Here is a 21,403-nt window from a genome sequence, read left to right on the forward strand (position 1 = left end):
GGCTTAGCACCAGGAGGCCAGTGGTGAAGACTGAAGTGTGAGGAAACTGGAGGAGTGGGGAGTAGAAGAGCCCAGAGCAAAAGCCAGCAGCTCACCAGCTGCGGATCCGTGGCCCAGCCAGACTCCAGGCCTCACCTCCCATCCCTGTTCCATGTTTGCCAATAAGGCCCCTGTGTTGAGCCCCATGTCAGAGGACAGACAGACAGAACACTCAGACTCAGGCTCGACTACATGCCTTTATTCAACAACTCTGTTGCTGTAACGACGGGCTGCATCTCCGTTGGCCACTAGGGCTACAAAGGGTAGCCCTAGTGAAGGCTACCCTCCCAAGGAAACCAGGCCCAGGTAACCTTGCTGGGACTGGTCCTTCCTGGCTGGCAGGGTACAGGCCACTCTGGACTCAGGGCAGCCCATTCATCAGTGCGCTGTTCAGACAGTTGTAGAGGTAGATATACTGCTCCTGGGGGTGGATAGATATGAACAAAGAGGCTGGAATGATGGAGAAAGGTCCCCTGTGTCTCCTAACCCTTAGGGCTCCATCTGGGCGGGTATAGTGGTCCATAGCGCCACCTGGTGGTGACATGTGGTGCCGCCTAGAGGCAGCCTGTAGCTGGGGCTGAACCTGCTGCATCTCCTCCCAGTCCCTTCCCACACTTGAGAACATGCTGCCTCTCACCAGCGTTGGGGTCATGAGCCCACAGGCCTGTGACTGCTGCAGGGCCACGTTAAAGACATCCACAGTGCTTTCAGTCTCTGCCTGCTGCAACAACTGCTCCATGGCCAGGAAGATGCCCAGCTGGGTCATGCCCTTGCTGCAATTGACTTAGAGTTGGACGGGGCAGCTGGTGAAGGGGTGTGGGGAGGGGAGGGGGCATCTAGGAGACATGGAGAAACCAAACCTAGGTCCAGGGACTGGGAAAAGACTCTAGGTACTTGGTCAACCAGCAGATTGTGCCCAAGCAGAGAGGGGACAAATTCCTCCCATGTCACTGAGAACAAGGGAAGGTGCAGAGTAGACAGGGGCATCGGAAGACTGTGTCATTTTGACCCGTAGCCCAAGCAGGGCCCAGTGAGATTTCAGCAGCACCTGGAGTGACTGAGCAGTGTGCTCGGCTTCTTGCTTTTGCCCCGGGAGCAGCACTGACCCACAGCAGCCAGGAAAGGCAGCAGGGTGGTAGTGGGCAGCTCGTGACCAGGCTCCCAGCACGGCAGCTGCAGCTGCTGCACCTGCCTCTCCTTCCTGCTCTGCCCCTGGACAAAGCCAAGATCAGCACTGGTGCCCAAGATGGCAGAGGGAAGCCAGCCCAGGACTGTGTCCCCCACAGCCCAGCACCCCAGGCCCCATGGCCTCCACACCTACATGTGTAACCCTGAAGAGGGTACAGGGCCAGCCAGCTGTGTTGCTCTCAGCCACCCAGTGCACTGTCACCATGTCTGTAACGACGGGCTGCATCTCCGTTGGCCAGAACTCCTGTGACTGGGACCAAGGGAGGGCTGCTCAGGCAGCTTCCTGAAGTCTCTGTCCATGTCCTAGTCACACACACTCCCCTGCCTCTGCCCCAACTCCTGCAGCCACCCATCCTCTGTTCCTCTGCCCCTCTCACCTTCTCCTGGGTGTCAGATGGGCACAGGGAGACCAGCACAAGGGCCCCATGCTCCCACACCAGCTCCCAGAGTTCCTCAGGGCCGGCAGGACCAGTCAGCACCACATGGTCACAGCTAGACGGCCCACCCTGCAGAGCACAGCCAGTTGGTTCTTACGGACTGAGGTGTCCCCTGCCCTTCCCACAGCTCTAGGAACCTCCAAGGTTCCATCCCCAGGCTGGAAAGCACAAAGGGTCAGAGAGGGCAAGCAAAAGAGCGGCAAGACCAGCATCTCACAGGGAAGAGCCAGGCTTCGGGCAGGTCATCGGCAGGGCTCTCCTCCACCAGAGAAAACTGCACCTGGGAACGATCATCTGCAGGAAGATGGTGAGAGTGAGGCGGCCAGAGGTCCCCCGCCCTCACTTCCCACCCCCAGGGTTCCCAGGAGCCTCACAGGAGATGGTGCTGTCCTGCTGGTAGCCAGGAGGGGAGGTTGAAGAGCTGGCCTCCTCCTTAATGGCCTGCAGTAGGAGCTGGGGAGGAGACAGGCGCTCTGAGGCCAGGCAGGGGAATGCTGCCCTTGGCTGTCACCCACTTCCTGGCCTGGAGTGTACCTGGTACTCTTTCAAGAAGCCAGCGTTGCCATTGGCCGCCCTCCTGGCACATGCCTGTGCAAAGTTCCTCACGGAGATGGGCTTGAACCTGTGTGAGGCCCGGGGAGAGTGGGGAGAAGGCACCGTGGGTTCCAGAATTCCTGGCTCTGCCCATGACAGGAGGCAGGACCTGTTGGTGGGAAGGCGCAGGGAACCACACCCCATCTGCCAGGGCCCAAGGGAGCTGCACTTACTCAGAGGCATCGGAGGGTCCTTCCAGAATCCTGTCCATGATGCAACTGTGCAGGAAGACGTACTGGCTCTGGCAAGGGAGAGAGCATGAGACGCCCGGGTGGGTGGGGACCGCAGGGAGAGCACCAGGCCCCAACCCGCGTATGAGGCAGGGATGGAGCAGGATAGGCAAGGGAGCCATATGGAAACCTTCCTGTGTGTTCGTGTCAAAGCTGAAGCAGCCTGGCCCTCCTCCCTGTTAGAGAAAGGGAAACCCCGGGGTCCTCTCCAGTTCCCTGTGAGCTCCTTTTCCTGGTCTCTCCAGGCCCGGTGGCCCCCTCGCACCCCAGCCCTGCTGCCTCGCCCAGCCTGCCGAGGCCCTCACCGGGGTCTGGATCATGAGGGGCCGGTGCAGCCGGAGCGCGTACACAGCATTGAACACGTCCACCATCTGCTCCTCCTCCAGCTGCTGCAGCAGCCTCGAAAGCGCCACGAAGGTGCCCGTCCTGCCCACACCCGCACTGTGGAAATAGCTCCTGTGGAGCTGAATGGTGGAGGCTACCCTGTCCCCAGCTCTCCCCACAGTCCCAGAGCCCTTCCCCCACTCAAGGCCAGGCAAGCCCCCTCAGCACCCCGCCTGCCCTCACCTGCAGTGTACCAGGATGGGCCCGGTGCCCTGGGCGACCCTTGCCTGCTCCCGAACCAGTTCCACAAAGGTAAGCAGGGAGCCGGGGGCCTCGGGGACGCTGTGGTCAGGCCAGGTGGTGAACTGCATTTGCTTGACCCTCCGTAGTTTTTGCTGGGTGTCCTGAGCAGGGCGTGGGCCAGGCCAGGGGCTGAGCTAGTGCCCCTTGTCTTCCTAACCCCAGGGCCCTGTGCTCACCCTGAAACCGTCCTCGCCAGCTCGCTGAGGGTAGGAGGGCGGCCTCCCGCCTCAGACTGCCCCTTGAGAGTGGCAGATGTGTCCTCCCACCCCAGAGTAGATGCTTCCTGAGTACTTGGGTCCTCTCTAGCCTCCTGCGTTACCTCTGCCTATAGACGGCGCCCAGATAGAGGGGTGACTCCCGTCTCTGGTCTTGTCCCAGGAGGTCACAGGCTGGGACAGCAACAGGGGGTTGGGTGAGCAGGGAGTCCTGAGGCGGGTGTGGCATGGGGGAGCTGGGACCCATCACTTCTCACTCAGATTTCCCTTTACCTCACCGTGTGACCCCTGCTCGTCACCCCTGGCTCTCTTCCCCTCCTTGAACTACCCACTTCCCCAGGTGGTAGCCAAGTGCTGTGTCCTTAGAAGGAAGGGGTCCCTGGGGGCCTAGGCAGCGGAGTCACCCTCTCAGGAGTCTCAGCTCTGATGCCCGCCCACCCTGCCCCCGGCACCCACGTGCTGCAGCTGGAATTCCCTCTTGGTCCACTCGTGCTCAGACTCCTCTGCCAGGAGGTGGATGGTAACGTGACCATGGGTGACAGGGCTGGAGTCGGCTGGCCAGTAGTGCTCACACAGCACCTGAGGACAGATGACAGAGAGGGGGTGAGACGACTGTGGACTCAGCCTTTTGCTGCCCCTGCTCCACTCAGGCCCAACCCTCCCTATCCAGCTTTTTGGTTCCTTACCACCCCCATGAGACCACCTCCTCCAGAAACTTCCCTCCCCAGGCTGAGCACCAGCACTCTCACCCCTGGACCCTCGTATGACCCTGAGGACTCTGAGTGAGCTTTTGGCTCCCTTGAGAAAGCGGCTCCTGAACTCGGGAACCTTCTGCCCTTCCTCAGTGCCCAGTGAGAGGACAAACTCAGGAGCCTCTGGGTCTCAGGGCACTACACTGAGCAGGGTACAGGGGCGGCAGCCCCAGGCTTATGGAGGACAGGAGGCAGGGTGCCCTACCTCCCTGTTCCCTCCTACCCCCTCACCCTTCTCTGTCCAGAGCAAGAAGCCAGTGGAAACTGAGTCAAGCTGGGCACTGGCATCCCTGGTCCTGCCCCCATACCTCCCCATCCTAGGCAACCCTGGAGACCCCCACCAACCGCCAGGCCTGATTGGCCTCTCCTGTCTGCCTGACCCACCCTGATAGAGGATAGCCCAAGGGGACCATTTCTGCAAGGAGGATGTGCGCCACCTGGTGGCCATGCTTGGAACCTGCAGGGCACACCCACCCTCCCGTTCTCCATGCCCACGGTCAGCATGACGATGATGTGGACCTGCTGTTCCCACACCAGTCGCCAGAAGTCCTCCAGCGTTTTCTTGAGTGGTCCCTGGGTGGCGATGAACTCTTGTGGGTGTGTGTAGCCCTAAGGTGTGGGGGTGGAGAGCAGGAACAGGTGACATCTTGGACCCCAACAAACACAGCTGTCAATAGGACCATGTGTGACTTCAGGAATGAGGACCCTGTGTACATGCTTACACACGGACACACACACAAGCATGTGAACCCCAGAAACTCAAACCAGGAGGCACTACTTTGAAGACACCACCAACACCATACCCTACGCCGAAGGAGAAAGAACAGCCTACGAGAAAAATCAGAGGACTCTGACTGCCAGAAATAGTCTACACAGCCCATCCTCCTCACGAGCCCTGGAGTGACCTTCCCAAAGCTGAATTCTGCCTTTCTTCCATGTTCGTAAACCTTCCATGTTTCTCCATCACCCACAAGAGAGAATTCAAAGCCCTTGGTCTAATGACCAAGATTCTCCTTAATCCTGTCCAATCTACCTTTCCCATCTCCCTGTCCCTGACACGCCCAGGCCACCCTGCCTTAGCACCCCCAACACACACACACAGCCTGCATGTTCCTACTTGGCTGTTTCCTGAATGTTCTTCCCAGTCAGAATGACCTTCCCCTCTTCCAGGTCTCATCAAAATTCTATTCAGCCTTCAAGTGATCAAATTCCCCCTCCTCTAGGAAGTTTGTCTTGATTTGCTTCCTCAGGTGAACCAAATTTTTTCTTCTTCCACGGGCCCTGAGGACTATGCTTGTTCCCCTATTCCAGCACTTCTCACCCTGTGTGTTAGATGCCACACACACACACACACACACACACACACACAATACACCTATGCTCCCTCAAAGGTTTGAAGATGGCTAACCCTACTCTGCCTCCAGTGGGCTCAGCACAGAGCAGCAGACCCTCAAAAAAATACCGGCTGCACGCCCTTGAAGAGAACAAGCTGGTGATCTTCATGGAAAACTGCCACAACTAGGGCCTGCGAAGCTACCCATGTCCCAGACAGGTGCACCCACCACTGCCCTGCCGGTGGCCCTTACTGGGATGAAGTTGGCATTGATGTAGTCGGAATGGGGCTCTCCCTCCAGCGGGGTCAGCCTGACTCTGGAGTGGTCATCTGCAGAGGGTAAAAGATGTGTATTCAGGGCCCGAGACCTGCAGCCTCCTCCTCCAGGCCAAGCCCGGGCCTTTGCCACGCCCCGCCCCCAGCACTCACAGGGGAGCACGTGCGGGTAACGGTTCTTGGTGGTGTTGGCAGGGTGTTCAGCCTCCAATCTGGGCTGCTCCCTGCCCACCTCCTTCAGCTCCTGCAGAGATGAGGGGCAGGTGCTGGATGCTGAAACCAATCCATCTCCCCCCACAACAGGAGAGGGGCAGGGGTGACGAGTGGGAGCCTGGGAGGCAGGTCCTGCCCAGTCTGGATGCCCCAGGGTCCTCCCTTCCCTGAGCCTGAGGGCAATGCAGGTCTTACCTCAAACTCCTGAAAGAAAGCCTGGTGCGAGTGAGCACTCTTGGCCTCATAGCTCTGGCGGAAGCTGTGGATAGGGATGGGTCGGTGGGTCCGCCTGGTGGGAGAGGGAAGGAGTAGGCCCCCAGCCTTGGGCATGAAGTCCTGCCTGCCCTCCCCTGGGTAACAGATATAACACAGCCTGACCAGGGGTGAGGGGGGATCTGTTGGAACTATAGACCCTGAGCTCTGTCCCAGGTGTGGAGCAGCCTTTCCAGAAAGTTCCTTCGATGCCCACCCTGGGCTGCAAACTGCCAATGTGGAAAGATGGAAAAGGAAATGGAGGGGGAGGGAGGTCGGGGACAGAAACTGCACATGAATGCACACGAGTCTTTTAGATGCCCTCATGGGCCCTGAGGAGGGATCTGTACATAAACCAGCTCTCAACTAATATCAATTCAACAGGAAGTCAATATGAGGAGAAGAGATTTGACCTGGCATGATCTATGTGGTTAGTCAGGGAGCAGGTAAGGACTGGAGTAGGTAAGTGTGATGGATAATGTAAGTGTCAACTCATTGAGCCGTGGTGCCCAGCCATTTGGTCAAATGTAATTCTGGATATTGCTGTGAAGGTGTTCTTTGAACAAATTTCCATTTAAATTGGCTGACTTTGAGTAAAGCAGATTACTCTCTCTAATGTGGGTGACCTCATTCAACCAGTTGAAGACCTTCATAGAGCAAAGGCTGGACTCCCCTGATCGAGAAGCCAGCTGGCACCTGCAGGCCGCCCTAAGTCTCCAACCTACTGGTCTACCCCATCAGATTTTGGTTCTGGTTTTTGTTTTGCTTTTGGGTCCTGGGGATTGAACCCAGAGGTGCTTTACCACTGAGCTAGTCCCTGGTCCTTTTTATATTTCAGATAGGGTCTCTCTAAGTTGCCCAAGTTGGCCTTGAACTTGCAAAACTCTTCCAAGGAATCCCCAGTTGCTGGGATTACAGGTGTGATCCATCTCCCCTGGCCAGATTTTAGACCGACCAAGCCTCACAATCACACCAGCTGACTCTTCAGATGAATCCCTCTCTCTCCATCCCCTGCCCCGCCATACACACACACACCCTGTTGGTTCTCTTCCTGGAAAGCCCCAACTTAGTGAGTTTGGAGGGAAAAGCAGAGGAGGGCAAGAATGGCAGTCTATCAGAGACTTGGAGCCCCTGTCCAGTGTGCAAACACAGAGGGGCAGGCTGCCAGGTGGCCCCAGCAATGCCACCCTTCCCCCATCATTCAAAAGCACGCTCACCGTAGGCTGTAGGGCATCAGCTCATGGGAAAATGCATCCTTCTCTGCCCTGAAAGGGAGACAGAGAGAGAGAGAGAGAGAGAGAGAGAGAGAGAGAGAGAGAGAGAGAGAGAGAGAACACCAGGAAGTTGAGATGCGGCGTGTGTGGGAGGCAGCCCAGGCCCAGGCCCCTGGTCCCAAAGTTCTTCCAGCCCCCACCTCCCTTCCGCTCACCTCTGCCCCTTTGCCCGCCTCCGGCACAGCAGGCCCAGCACCGCACAGATAGTGAGAATGCAGCCTGCCACGGTGCCCACCATGACGAGCAGGGGCACTTTCATGGGGGAGACGCTGGCCCGGGGCTCTACAGAGGGAAGGATGGAACGTGAACACCTTGTCCCACTGACCCTGCAGGGCTGTCCAGCCTTTCCTGGACTTGGGACTGCTGAGTGGAGCATGCAGTGACAACTTTCTATACCCCTAGAAGTCCCTGATGCCAAACCAAGGCCAGAGCTGGCTATCTTAGAAAACAGGATGCCCAGCAAGCCAGCCTGGGCACACACCAAAGACCCTACTCTCCCACCTGCACCCTCAAAAGCAACTTACGGGACCTTCCAGAACCGCACTGTCCTATGTAGCCATTGAGCCCTTGCCCTGTGGTTGCTGCAATGTAGATTTGCTCAGTGTGTGAGATATATGGGAGAGTTAAAAAACTTAGGAAGAAAAAAGAATGTAAGTATCTGAGTAATTTTTATTGATAAGTTGAAACCATATTATTTGAGATATTTTGGCTTTTAGTAAACATTACAAAAATTAGTTTTATCTCTTTTTACTTTTTGAACATAGTTGCTAGGAGATTCTGAATGACACGTGTGGCTATGTTGGTATCAGTGGCTTGTCTTACGTTTCTATTGGACAGTGCCATTCCAGGACCTCGGTGGCCCAGGAGCAGCCGGCTGCAGAGGGACAGTGCAACAAAGTGCTGTTGTTATAGACAGCAGCAAGCCACCACAATGCTCCCGCCTCTTTCTGCCTGCTCCCAGGTCACCCGGACCAGGCCTGGACTGCTCTGGGTCTCCAGTTCTGCTAGACGGCATGTCATCTCCCAGGAACCTAAGCTAAGTCCCCCCCACGGATTGCGGATGAGCCTCCAGAAGAGTCCCAGCACTCCTCCCCCTCTTCAGGGCCCCACTGGAGCCCCAGCCAGATGCCCACCTACCTGAGAAGGCTGAGAAGGAGATAGTGGCGTCCCGAGGGCTGTACCTGGTAAAGGCAGCCACACTGAACCTGGGACAGAGAAGCAGGACTTTCTATTGGGGAGGGGCAGGCAAATGAGGTCAAACCCCTCCCAGGAAACTGGGCCAGGAGCAGTGGATGTTCAGACAGGGAGAGCTTCCCTCTCTCCACGGTTGGAAAGATGGTGCATCCCGCTACCTGTCACCCTAGAGCAGGCCATCTTCCATCCTCCCTGCCCTGTTTCAAGAGCAAGAAGCAGCTCTAGAAATAGGCACCTGGATAGCCTTGGAATTGCCCTGGCAACCCAAACAGAATCCATCCCCCATTTCTTTCTTTTCTTTTTTTTTTTTTTTGCAGTACTGGGGATCGAACTCAGGGACTTATACTTGCGAGGCAAGCACTCTACCAGCTGAGCTATCTCCCCAGCTGCCATCCCCCATTTCTTTTTGGAAAAAGACCCACGTAGCAGATGGGTGTTCCCTTCTTTTCCTGGCTTACCAGGAAACCCATCAAAAAAACTGTTGATTCTCTTTGCAGAGATCTATGTTCAAAAGGATATGTAAACAACCCATAAATGAAACTTATAATGGCTCCTCCCTCCCCTCAGACTTAGCCCTCACCTGTACTGGGAACCTGGTTTGAGCTGCCCGTTACATATCTCCTGGGTGTGGCCACAGTCCTCTGTACCCATGGGCACTGTCCAGGATCTTGGCACAGCCCAGGGCCCTGGGTAGAAGGGGTTAGGGAGCAGGATGGCCAGGTAGGAGTCGTATCCTCCGTAGTAGTGGTCATACCACGTGTGGTTGATGGCTTCCCGGGGAGGGTGGGCCACTGGAAGAGGAAAGTGGAAGGGGCGGAGCAAAGTGGGCAGAGGGTTGGAGCCCTCTCCCCACCACAAGGGGACTGACTACCTCATTTCTCTAACAGGCTCCCCACTCATAACCTGACATCAACCCTATTCTTAAGAATGTTCTGGGTGCTCCTTGCTGCTCCAAGACTGATGGCAGCCTGAGATATTTCATCTTACCTGCCTCAATCCTTGACCTTCCTACCCACTGCTGGGCAATAACCAGGGTCTCCCAACACCTCCTGAGCCCAAGACTCACGTGACATATTGGTGGTGGCAATGATGCCATACCATTGAATCTGCCCATCATCCCTGCCAAACATGCCTGGTGTGATCTTCACCCCCATTCCTGTCTCAGGCTCCAGCTGCGGGGCCACCGCCAACTCTGGGGGATGCCAGACTGGGGATGGAGAGGAGGAAAATGAGGCCCTGACTGGGCACTTAACACCTAGTCTATAAGAGTAAGGACCATGCCTTCCTGTCCCCAGCACCTCTTAACATGCCTGCCAATTAGTCTTACGGATACAATCAAACATGGAGTGGAAGATTGTGGGGCCAGGGTGCCACTGGGTGCCAAACCAGCAAGATCAGGGTGAGAGGAAATTATTGGGGGCTGGGGATAGGGAGAGCCCCAGGCAGCCAGGCCAGCCAAGCGGGCAGGAGTGGAAGGAGACTAGGGGAGCAGAGGTGGCTCCAGAGGTGGTGGAAAGTGCCTACCCTTGGCAGAAGTAGCGCACACCAGGGTGACAGCCCGACTCCACAGCCCGTTCCTGCCCAGTGTGGTGAGGCTGAGGCGATAGGAGGTGGCGGGTTCCAGGCTGGGAAGCAGAAGGGCGTCCTCGGAGGTGTTGGCCTGGAACACAAGGCGAGTGTTCCCTCCCGCCGTCAGCTGCTCTGCCGCCACCAGACAGGCGTCCACATCCCCAGCAGGCATTGTCCAGTTCAGGACCAGGTGGGTGGCCTCAGGCTGGCACCTCACATCCTCCACAGGGCCAGGCTCTGTGGGAACCAAGGGTTCTGCCTTGTGTGGGTGTCAGTGCACCCCAAGAGGATGGCATCTGGCTGGGGGCTGCCAAAATCAGCAGGCATGAGGGGTCTGGGCATTTATGCTCATGAAAAGGGGCATCAGCCACGTGGAGGGACAACTTGTCTTCATTGCTGCCTATCTGGAGGAGTATGGGGCCTAATCCAAGGCAGAGGTGGGCACGACAGCCACCAGAAGGAGCAGGTGGCTCAAAGAGATGGGCAACGGGCTGGATTGGACCTGCCGTCAGGGCACTTCACCCTCCCCCAGAAGGCACATACCAACTGGCAGTACCACTGGGTGAGTGGAGGCCTGGACAGGTCCTGCTTGGCACAGCACAGACAGGGAGAGGTTGCGTCCTGGAGTGAGACCTTTCAGCACGAGGCGGGCTTGGCCTAGCACCAGGGGCTGCTTCCAGGACAGGTACCCAGCTTCTGAGAGTTGGGCGTGGCAGCTTCCGTGCCCGAAGGGGCTGCTGGCCCAGGCCAGGTTGACCACAGCACTGCCCGCCTGCATAGACACCAGCAACTCACTGGGCATGAGTGGGGCTGTGGAGGGAAGGACAGCAGGTCAACCAGGCCTCATGGTCTAGTCCCGAGAGCCCCCCAAGAGTGGTGCCAGGGCTCACTGACCCCACGCAGGGCCCTGCCGTGCAGCGGTGGGAAGTGGGACTGACAGAGCGCTACCGTGCCACGGAGGGAGGAGCAGGCGTCTCAGAAGCAGCCCACCCCCGCCCCTCCCTCACTGCCCTTCCTGAACTCCTACTTACAGGTCCAGCCAGAGACATTGGCGGCTGCAGTACGAAGAGGCCCAGCCCAGGAGGCGATCTCCACCTCGTACTTGGTGCCTGGAGTCAGAGACGAGAGGCTGGTGCTGTTCACCTCAGCTCCCACCGTGCCAGTGGCTGCACGGGCACCTCCTTGGTACACGGTCACTTGGTAACTGTCCCAGCTTCCAGAAGCATGGACCCAGGATGCCTGGAGCTGGGTGGGGCTGTCACTGGTCACATTGACCAGAAGAGGGGCCAGGGGAGCTGCAGGGAAAACACGGTAGGGGGAGAGGGATGGGAAGAGAGGAAAGAGTCTCAAGCAGTCATCCAGCTCCTCCGCCCCAGAGGCTCCTCCCACCTCAGAGGCTCCTCACACTCCAGAGGCTCCTCCCACCTTGGCCCAACTAAGGAACAACCAAGGGCCACGATGCAGGATAAGGGCATCAGGATCTTGACTCTAAAGCCGGGTCTGCCATTTGTCCCGGCCAGCAGGGTACAAGCTGAACTGGGCTGGACAGCTGAACTAATCACTTACCCTCCCTGCCACCACCCCTCTCAGTCAGAGGTGGACTGGGTGGCGTGACAGTTGAATCATGGGCCTTTGCCTAGTCCCTGCAGAAGGGACTTTAAAGACTGCTACGTGAGGAGAGGTGGGTGTCTGGGGGCCCAGTCAGTGCCCCCCCACCCTCAGAGCCTGCGCCCAGGATCTGGAGTCACATGAGTCTGGTCCAGTCACCTTGTCAACGTTCCCCTTTGTAGGTGGGGACACTGAGGCTCAGGGAGGACTGAGTAATCTCAGAGCCAAGCCCCAGCTAGAACTCAGGTTCTGACTCCCAGGTCAGACACCTTGCCAGCTCCTCCCAGCCTGTCTGAGGTCTCACTGTCCTTGGGAGGAAACTAAAGGACAGTGAGGGTGGCCCTGACGGAAGAGGGCCCTGGGGCAGGAGTGGGGGGAGCCCAAAGGGTAGAGAGGGGAGGACCCCACGGAGGGCACTCACGGGTCCACGCTGTGGCGTTGGCACTGCTACTCTCCTCGGGGCCACGCAGGGTTGCCAGCTGCACCAGGAACTTGGATCCTGGAGACGGCTGGGCCCAGGAGAAGTTCTGGGCCTCTGGGGCCAGGGTCTCCTCACTTTTCAGAGCTAGGGGCCTCAGGCTATAAAGCCGCAGCCTGAAACCATCCCTGCCACCGGGTGGGGGACTCCAGGAAGCCCTCAAAGTCGGAGGCTGGGCAGTAAAGCTCAGGCTCAAGTTGGCAGGAGGAGCAGGGACTGGGAGGACAGGAAGAAAGAGATTTGAAATCACCAGAGTCTCCACTTCTCCTTCCCCAAGCAAGCTCCAGAGCATCCCAACCTAGAGCTCCAACTTCCTCAGGGCTCAGAGCCTGCTCTTTTCCTTCCTAGGAAAACCTCCTGCAGAGACACCTGCCGTCCTGCCTACGCCCTGACCATGCGCTGGCTCCTTGAGGGCATGCTGTCTGGTTCAGTCTGCTTCCGCCAGCGCCCAGTTCACGACAGCTCTCACTTGCCTCAGAGTCCTGTCCACCACCTTATCCATGGACACTCAGTTCCAGCAAAGTCAGTCAGTCTGTCTGTCTGTCTCTGGCCTGTGGGCCTTGGTACATGCTTAGCCTCCTGCTGAAGCCCTCTGTCCACCCTACCCAGCCCTGCAGGCCTCTCCCTCAGCTCACTCTCCTCTGGGAACACTGTCCTGACGTCCTAAACAGATATCCCTTCTCTGAGTCTGGAAGTCAGAAGCAACCTCATAAAATTCCCAATAGTCAGCCATTCTAGCCTACAGGAATGCAGTTTTGTATGGTTCAAGTTAATACAGCATGCATACTCCTACCAATACGTCTACATGTATAACGTGGCTTAACATGGTTTATAAAATCTAGTGCATTACAGACATGAGCCATCTCTCAGTTGTCCTTTCTAGACGGTCTTGTTCAAATGCTTAGCCTCAGCACCTAACTCCGTATCTAGAAAATGTGAGACATTAATAAATGTTTGCTATAAGGAAGGGTAGTGGGTGATGGGTGGATGAAGGGGTGTGTGGCTAGCCGACCAGATGGTAGAAGGTAGGAAATGCTTGCAAATAGATTCATGGAGGGCCTGCCTTTGACTCTTGGCCCTCTGCGTCAAGAATACGACACACACCCAGGAGGAGAGGAAACCAGGCCTCCAGCCACCACCCCAGGCTGGCCTCCCCGAGGCTGAGCTGGAACTCACAGGTGCAGGTGCAGATCCTCTGGACACTGGAGCTGATGTTCCCTGCCCAAGCCCATACTGACACTGTGTAGCAGAAGCCAGGTACCAGACCCTTCAGAGTTGTCCTGGAATTCTCTGGGCCCAAAGCAAGGTTTCCCAGTGACCTCTGGCTGCCCTCCTGGTGCCAGGTGACCTTGTAGCCATCTCGCTGCCCTGGTGCCAAGGCCCAGCCAATGGTCAGGTCAGATGAGCTGTTCTTGCTGATGACCTCCAGTGACTGTGGTGCCAGGGGACCTGAGAGGGGTTGGGGAGGGAGTGATATAGTGTCACTGGCCCTGCGATGCCCCCTGCCCAGCTCCCATGAGCCTCTCCCCTACCTGACTTCCTTCCCCAAGCCAAGGCCCCCTGACCCCAGTCCCAGGGGACACAGCTTCTGGCACTCACTTGTGCGGCCCATGAGGCTCTGGGTGATGACTCCCAGGGGCGAGGCAATGTCCACGCGGTACTGGGCCCCAGGCACCAGCCCACAGAAGGTGATGTGGGTGGCACCAGAGGGCACAGAGACGTTTCCTAGGAGGCCTGGGGCACCATTAGCATAGAGCAGAGCCCGCCGCCCAGGCTCCCTGGTGGCTTCCAGCCCATCCAGCTGCAACTTGGCCCCATGGCCCTTCCTTGGCTGGTCTGTAGAATCTGGAGAGGAGGCAGGCCCCGAGAATGAGGATCCACCTGCCTCTGGATGCAGATGGCTCTGGGCAGGACCCCACCCTTATCCCCCAGTCCCTTATCTCACCATCCAGCCAGGCACTGGCCTGGGCCCAGGCATCGTAGGGCCCCGCCAGAACCTTCAGCTCCAGAGCGTAGTGTCCTGAGGGCAGGGGCCCCGGGAATGTGGCATTGCAGGCCTCAGGGCCCAGAGAGGTATTCTTCTCCACTGGCCCACTTAACTTCAGCACATAGCCGTTCCAGGCACCCGGCCCTGCCTTCCAGCTTGCCCTGAGCTGCGGGGGCACGGGAGTCAGTACCAGGTCCAGTGGGGCAGAGGGATCTGTGGAGATGGGGCAAACTCTCCTAAGACTCAGCAGCGGGTGAGAAAAGCCCACTCTCCCTGCGCCGCTGCTTTCTGCACACGCTGGGCCTCGTCTCATCCAGATGTTGGCAGCCCCATTTGCCAGTCTGGATGAATACCGATCTGGCAGCCACCCTCTGGCCATGGACAGCAATAACAGAAATAAGAGCACATCATATGATCAAATGCATGTCTGCCAGCATGGTCCTGAGGCTCCACACACGGAATCTCACACTCAATCCTCATAAAACTAGGAGGCGGATACTCACTCCTTCTTAAAGATATAGAAACTGTGGACTGGGATATAGCTCAGTGAGCACTTGCTTATCATGCACAGGACCCTAGGTTCAATCCCAAGCATGCATAAATAAATAAATAGACAGACATTAACTGGGCTTGGTGGCACAGATTTGTAATCCTAGCTATTTCGGAGGCTGAGGCAGGAGGATTTCAAGTTTAAGGCCAGCTTTGGCAGCTTAGCAAGAACCTGTCTCAAAATACAAATTTAAAAAGGTTGGAGGAGTAACTCAGTGGTAGAGCACTTGCTTCGCATGCACAGGCCCTGGGTTTGATCCCCAATACTGTAAAATAAATTCAAAAATAAATAAAAACTAAAGCACAGAGAAGGTGAGGAACTCATGTAGAGATGCACAGTCAGCAAGTGGCAGAAATGGAACTCAGAACCCAGGCGTCCTGGCTCCCCTACTCTTCACCGCGGTACAACAGTGCCTCTCAGAGTGCTAGTGAGGCAGAGTGGTGGCGGGCGTGTGTCCCAGGCTCAGGTCAGCTCTTACAGTGTGACCTCTCTGCAGTTTAGTTCCCTCCGTGGTAACATGGAGTAAGGAGACCCACGTGTGCTTTATGGAGGATTAAGTGAAACTGCACACAGAAAGTGCCAAGCTTGGAGCCCACCCCAGAGAGGGGTCCAGCTGGTGGTAACTGTTACTTCCACTGCCATAGTCTCAGGTGGACACCTACCACCAGCCAATGGGAGGGGCTCTTGCTCCAAGCCCCCTGCACTCCCACGCCCCCTGCCAGCTGCACTCAGGCTATGTGGCCCAGAGGAGATGAACTGAGCACTCTCTGCTATGTCCCCTTGCCCGGCGAGCACTCACAGGTCCACTCAGTGGCACTGGGCCCCACAGCCCGATGGGGCCCTGCAGCAGCACTGAGCGTCAGTTCATAGGCCGTGCCCGGAGACAGGTGGAGGAAGGTGTGATTGGAGATGCCACGTGTGACCACTGCAGTCACATTGGAGCCGCCTAGGAGGTCCGTGAGCACTAGGTGGAGCCAGGCAGCCCCCTCAGAGCTGTTCCAGGAGGCTTGCAGGGCAGACGCGTCCAGGGCATGCAGCACCAGGTGACTTGGAGGCACGGGGTCTGGAGGAAGGACAGTAGAGCACAGCCAGGCTTGAGGAAGGATCACGGAGCAAGATGCTCGCACCCGCTGTGGCACTAGGGGTCCCGGAGGCCCGGCCACACTTGAGCATGGCCGCCCACAAGGCACTGGACTCACTGTTACTCCCAGACTGGCCTTGCCCAGGTGCCCACCTTACCTGTCCACTGGTGGATGCTGGTCTTGGCTTGGAGATTGCCAGCCCAGGTGGTAACCTCCAAAACATACTCGCTACCTGGCAAGAGGTTGCCAAAATTGTAGGACAAGGTTTCCGGGGACACAGAGACATTATGTGCCAATGTATGGGATTCCAGGTGGTAGAGGAGAAGTTGATAACCATCCTGCCCCCCAGGGGCATCTCCCCACGAGGCCTCCAGGTGGGCTGGGCTCCCAGAGCCGTGCAGCTGCAGTCCAGGGACAACGGACGGGGCTGCATCAGGGGTAGAAAGAAGCACCCAGGTCAGAGCCAAAGGGCTTGTGGTGTTTCTGCTTGTAAGTGCTTCTAAATGGGTCCCTGGGCCACCTCAGAAGTAGTCTCCTTTGGTTTCCTGTCCCCTGCCAGCCCTCTAGGGCAGCCACCTCCTGTCCCCACCCCAGTGAAGAACTCCTCCCCCTCAGCCTGCAGGCCCCGTACCAGTGCGGGCTGTGAGGGTGAGGGTGGCATTCTGTCCACAGGGTCTCAGGGCAGTCACTTCCAGCAGGTAGAGACTCCCTGGCACCAGGTCCTGGAACTCAAAGCTGGATCCATTGGTGTGGGCTTGGAGCTGTTGCCCATCGGGAGAGCCGAGGGGACTCAGGCTCGTGAGGCGGAGAGCATGCCCGAGCCCACCTGGCTGGATAGGTGCCCAGCTCAGAAAGAGGCTGGTAGGGCTGCCCTGGCTGCTGGCGTTCACGCTCAGGGGCGGGCCTGGGGAAATGGGTGCGTTCAGTCTCCTAATACCCCTAGGCCCCAAGGAAGGAGGGAAGGCACAAAAACGGGGTCGGGGGTAGAAGAGAGGCAAGGTCCCATATGGAGAAATGAGCCCTTTGCCCTCCCCCCAGAGGCCCCTCCTGCTCTGAAGACACCTACCTCCACCCTCCCCGTCCAGGATCCCTTCCAGGACAAGGCATGGGTCTTCCTGTAGGAAGGAGAAGAGAGGAGATGGGCAGAGGTCTCATGATCCAGGCCTCTGGGAAAGCCAGTGGGGGACAGGACCAAGGTCAGAGAGCAGGTTCCCCATGTGTCTGACACCCCCCAACACACCGCAGAGGGACATCCCCTGGAGACACATCCAAGGTGCGGGAAGCAGCCTGGCAGCTGGAGTCATCTGTCCTTTGTGCTGGCCCGAGTGGAAAGGAGCAGACTGCCTCCTTGCCTAATGCAGACCAGCTGTGGGCTCTGCCGAGCAGAGGGAGGCCTGGACATGCCCTGGACAACTGGGGTCCACTTGCCGAGTCTGCCCCCATGCCCACCTTACCTCAGCCAGGAAGCCTGGGAGCCAGAGGAGCAGGACGAACAGGACTGGGGGCCTCATCCCAGGGATGTCTGCGGAGGGAAAATTGGGAGGCTGCAGGGGGAGGAGCCACGCCCCCACCAAGCCCTTCCCTGCCCTGCTGGCGGGCGCTGCGTGGGCAAGGGCAGAATTTTAAGCAGACGGCAGTGAAGGGCGAGGGGCTGCCTCCACCCAGAGCCCGACCCCACCCTGCCCAGCTTGGGCAAGGCGCTGTGAGGGGAAGGAGGCTGGTTCCAGGCTCAAAAGTGGAAGGGGTCTGTAAACTCCCCGCTGGGCCTCTCCCTCCTCCACCCCACCTCCAGCAGCTGCTCCCAGAGAGGAGAATGTCCTGTGCTCTTGGGAAAGACCAGGAAGAGCGACAATCTTGCAAACGGTCACACACAGCAGAGACAGCTAACTTCTCAGCTCCCTGACCCTGCAAGAGGGGCAATGTCCCTTGACTCCTTCAAATGTGCGTGAGATTAATAGGATGTTTGCGCTTCTGTGGTGGGGGGGTCCTGGTCACATGGTGTGGGTGTGTGTCGCCGTGCTCTGCATGGATGGGTCAGCTGAGCATGCGTCCCTTTTGTGCACCCCAGTGGCACCATGCTGTACTGGACAGAGGCACAGAAGCACATCCTCTAAGCCCCGGGTCTCTGACAGTGGACCCAGAGCTCACCTGGCCCTTGGGCTCATCATTCCACTGCCCAGATGAGAAAGTTGAAATTCAGAAAGGGGCAGAGCCCAGCCCAGGGACCCACACCTGTGAGGAAAGAATTTGAACTTGACCCTGGGATTCTGACTGCATAGAGCAGAGGTAGCAAACCTGATTCCTGAGCCCCAAATTGCTCTTCTCTGCTTAGAAGGACTAGAGTCCCTGGGGTCCTCCCCCTACTTCCTCTACCTCTGGCGGCCGTGCCCACCCTGAATCCCCTGCCTCTCCCAGCCCTGCAGAGTCCCTACTGCACCTGCCTGAAGCCTGGTCTAGAAAACCTGGGACTCAAGCTCACTTTACTCTGCCTAGAGCCAGCTGCTCACCTGGCACCGCTCACCCAGGTGCTCCCACACCAAGTGCCAAGTCAGCTCGGGTGGGGGGGAAGGGAGCAGAGGAGAGGCGCTGGGAAGGAAGCCCAGGACTCAGCGAACCCAGGAGTGGGTGTGCAGAAAACAGACAGGTACAGACTCCCGATAGCAAGGCATCTTCTGAGCAGGGGCCAGACTCCCCTGGGCCTGCCCCGGCAGGGAGCACCAGCCTGCACCAGAGACCAGCACCAGGGGCTGTGCCCCTCCCCCTTTCCACCCAGCCCCAAACCTCAGAGCCGCCCACCCGGCCTGGACAGGGGCCTGGAAACTCGGCACTGCAGACTCATCAGATTTTCCAGGCTGTGTGCGCGCGTGTATGTGTTCACAGGCACACGTGTGTTCTTTCAGAAGAGGTGGGGGTGGGAGGCCTGGCAACTAGGGAAACTGATGAGAAAGGGGAAAGGTCCCTGGCCCCACTCTGGTCAAGAGGTGGGGGTAACACCTTACCCTGGTCCTTCCCCATCTCACCTCACCTGGGGACACCTTACTCTGTTCTTTTAGCAGAGTCTCAATCAGCAGCCGCAAAGGGGAGAGGTGGTGGGGTGGAAGCATCCTAATTCAGAATCTAAGGAGAGGAGATATAACAGGACATGGGCGGGGATCCCAAAGTCCCCACCAAAGAGAGGCCCGCTGGGGACAGCACAGACTCCAGAGCTAACAGAGCCTTCAGAAGGTACTAGACCACAGAGGCCCAGAGGCCAGCCCCCAACCCAGTCTGGGGCAGCTTTGGGAATGGGAGGGGGCTCCAGGGAGTACAGAAAGGTTCTGACAGATAAGAATCAGCACCGCCCACCCCAAGACCAAGCCTCTCCATTCAGCAAAACAGAACCACAGGGCTGCACCTCTTCCCCAACAGCCACCCCCGCAGACGAACCCACATCCTCTCCCTAGAGAACCCCTGGGGTCCTCCCAAGGTCTCAAGGCACCTTACCCGTTCATTCTGGAGAGAACCAGCCAAGAGACAGAGGAGGGCCAGTGGAAGGTCCTGGTGTCCCGGCTCCCAAATCCGAATTGGCCTTGTCTCTCCCTGCAGCTGTCCCAGGCAGCTCTTCCGGCCCCTCCTCTGCTCTCCCACAGCCCAAAGTCAGGCCTTGGGCATCCCCCACGCCGAAGGAAGATAATCACCAGGCAGGAGAGGACAAGTCGCCCACTGTCCTTCCCACGCCCTGGGGAAGGTCGCCAGGAAAGGGGGAAGGCCTAGGTGCAGCTGAGCCTGCCATGGAGACAGCAGGGGCTGGAGGCCAGGGCTGGGGGTGCCCTGTGTGTGCAGACCAACAGTGTGTTCACGCGTGCACACGTGGATCATGAGGGAGCTCACGCCTGTCTGGATGGACACGTGAGTGGTGTCCAGTGGGGGAAGCAGACAGGAGAGCCCCTGGGAAGAAAGGGCCACGTTCTAGAGCAGACGTCCATTTCTCTGATTCTGAGCTTGGAGACAGGGAGGGACTCTCCTCTGCCCTAAAGTTCTCCTGCCAGGGTCCCAAGTTCCAGCAAGAGGAGAAGAATAGGGTCTTTCCTGGAAATTCCAGCAGGCCAGCCCTGGTTTCCCCATGCTGAGCTGGTCCTCTCAGCCAGGACTGAAGGGTATGGAAAAGTCCCCTTGACCAGCAGGGCACCCAAAAGGTAGCAGGAGGGAAACTGGATCAAAGTGGGAGATGGCATCTGGGAGGACCGGCACAGAGGGGCAGCCTGGGACACGGCCTGTGGGCCTTCCCAGAGGCTAGCCCGGGCCCCTCCAGCACTTCTCCGCCCCACTCACCATGCGTCTCCTGGCGTCTCCCTGCCTCCTGCTCCAAGGACTTGCTGTCTGTCTCCCCCACACTGCCAGAGGCAAGCCTGGGCCCGCCAAGTCGGGGCAGAGCAAGTCGGCTTAGTCTGGCCCAGAATTTGAGGGAGGACGGGGAGGACTCAGGAAGAGCCACCTAGGATCCTAGGGCTTGTCCAGAGAGGAGCTAAGGAGGGCAGCTAGGGAGCGGAGCAGGACAGGTGCAAGACCCAGAAGTCCTGACCCCAGCCGCTGACCCTTCCCCAAGATGCCCCCTTGGATTCTAGAGGGCAGCGGCCTTCACCTCGGGGGGCCCACAGCAGCCTGGCAAGGAGTTTCCTGCTCCGTAGGAGCTGCCAGGGAACAGGGATTTCTGGGAGTTGCTGGCATACCGCCTCCCCCAGGGGCTTCTGTCGCTGGGGATCGCGGGTTGTGGTTCACAGCTCCAGGGATCAGGAATGACTAGAGGAGGGAGCCTGGAGAGCCAAGGGGTAGCTGTGTGTGTGCAGCCAGACCGACCACAAGTCTCAGACGGGACAAGACACGTGTCCTCGCCTGCACAGCCCCTCCCCAGCCCGGCCAGTTCCTCCCTGTCCTCTTTGGCTGCTGTGACTCCCTCCAGAGCCTCCCCTGAGCTGTGCTGACACCCTCTCCCTGGAGGATGTAAGGCTGGCGAGGGCCAAGGCGTAGCCACCCTGGCCTCCCCCACGCAGCCCTCCCCCACCCAGTGTGGCTCCCTGGCCCACTTCCCTCACCAGCTCCTCTTGCTTCTGCTGACTCCTGAGCACTCCTGTGAGCAAAAGCACTTCACAGGCCTCACTCCATCTGCCCACATGGGGTTATTATCCCTATTATCATTCCCCTGGGAAGGGAGGAAACTGAGGAGGAGTCGGAGACACAGGGAGGCTTAGTAACTTGCCCAAGGTCACACAGCACTGGACCATAGTTTACTCATTACATTCAGGTCTTCCGGCTCCCAGCTATTAATATACATCCTCCAGAGCGGAAGGTAGTAGGAACCTCAGTCCCAATCCAGGAACACAAATCAGAAATCTGAGTGATGAAATTTGGAGAGCCACCCAGGACAGCTCTACCCCAGGTGGGGGAAGGTCTGCAGTGTAGAGGGAGTCACTTCCGGAGCCCCAGGGTGGGGTAAAGCTCACTCCATAGAGGGCAGGCTCACTCCCT

At 58.1% G+C, this 21,403-nt stretch overlaps 1 protein-coding gene across 9 annotated transcripts; it reads right to left on the minus strand.

The window, feature by feature from the left end:
* Nucleotides 1-228: 228 nt before the first annotated feature.
* Nucleotides 229-20,529, minus strand: LOC124962326 (receptor-type tyrosine-protein phosphatase V-like). 9 transcript variants are annotated; one of them, XM_047521599.1, is made up of 36 exons: nucleotides 20,210-20,529; nucleotides 19,382-19,540; nucleotides 18,924-19,015; nucleotides 17,353-17,420; nucleotides 16,965-17,013; nucleotides 16,530-16,802; nucleotides 16,056-16,325; nucleotides 15,616-15,879; nucleotides 14,225-14,479; nucleotides 13,879-14,124; nucleotides 13,456-13,728; nucleotides 12,223-12,495; nucleotides 11,225-11,488; nucleotides 10,737-11,003; nucleotides 10,149-10,430; nucleotides 9,691-9,831; nucleotides 9,205-9,415; nucleotides 8,568-8,635; nucleotides 7,586-7,712; nucleotides 7,374-7,421; nucleotides 6,100-6,193; nucleotides 5,845-5,935; nucleotides 5,669-5,745; nucleotides 4,557-4,691; nucleotides 3,787-3,909; nucleotides 3,056-3,216; nucleotides 2,794-2,929; nucleotides 2,432-2,499; nucleotides 2,199-2,286; nucleotides 2,039-2,117; nucleotides 1,882-1,958; nucleotides 1,605-1,733; nucleotides 1,361-1,477; nucleotides 1,088-1,251; nucleotides 677-812; nucleotides 229-460 (listed from the first exon to the last, which is right to left on the minus strand). In XM_047521599.1, the coding sequence occupies exons 3-36, from the start codon at nucleotides 19,000-19,002 to the stop codon at nucleotides 401-403; spliced, it is 5,193 nt and encodes a 1,730-aa protein (XP_047377555.1). In that variant the 5' UTR covers nucleotides 19,003-19,015; nucleotides 19,382-19,540; nucleotides 20,210-20,529; the 3' UTR covers nucleotides 229-400. The 9 variants fall into 9 exon arrangements, with proteins under 9 accessions (XP_047377555.1, XP_047377559.1, XP_047377557.1 ...); XM_047521603.1 differs by lacking the exons at nucleotides 19,382-19,540; nucleotides 20,210-20,529 and adding exons at nucleotides 18,047-18,130; nucleotides 18,406-18,484 and having other exon boundaries at nucleotides 18,924-18,949; XM_047521601.1 differs by having other exon boundaries at nucleotides 18,939-19,015; nucleotides 19,382-20,529.
* Between the last annotated feature and the right edge of the window lie 874 nt (nucleotides 20,530-21,403).

Source organism: Sciurus carolinensis, chromosome 12 (assembly GCF_902686445.1).
Source record: "Sciurus carolinensis chromosome 12, mSciCar1.2, whole genome shotgun sequence".
Classification (NCBI taxonomy): Eukaryota; Metazoa; Chordata; class Mammalia; order Rodentia; family Sciuridae; genus Sciurus; species Sciurus carolinensis.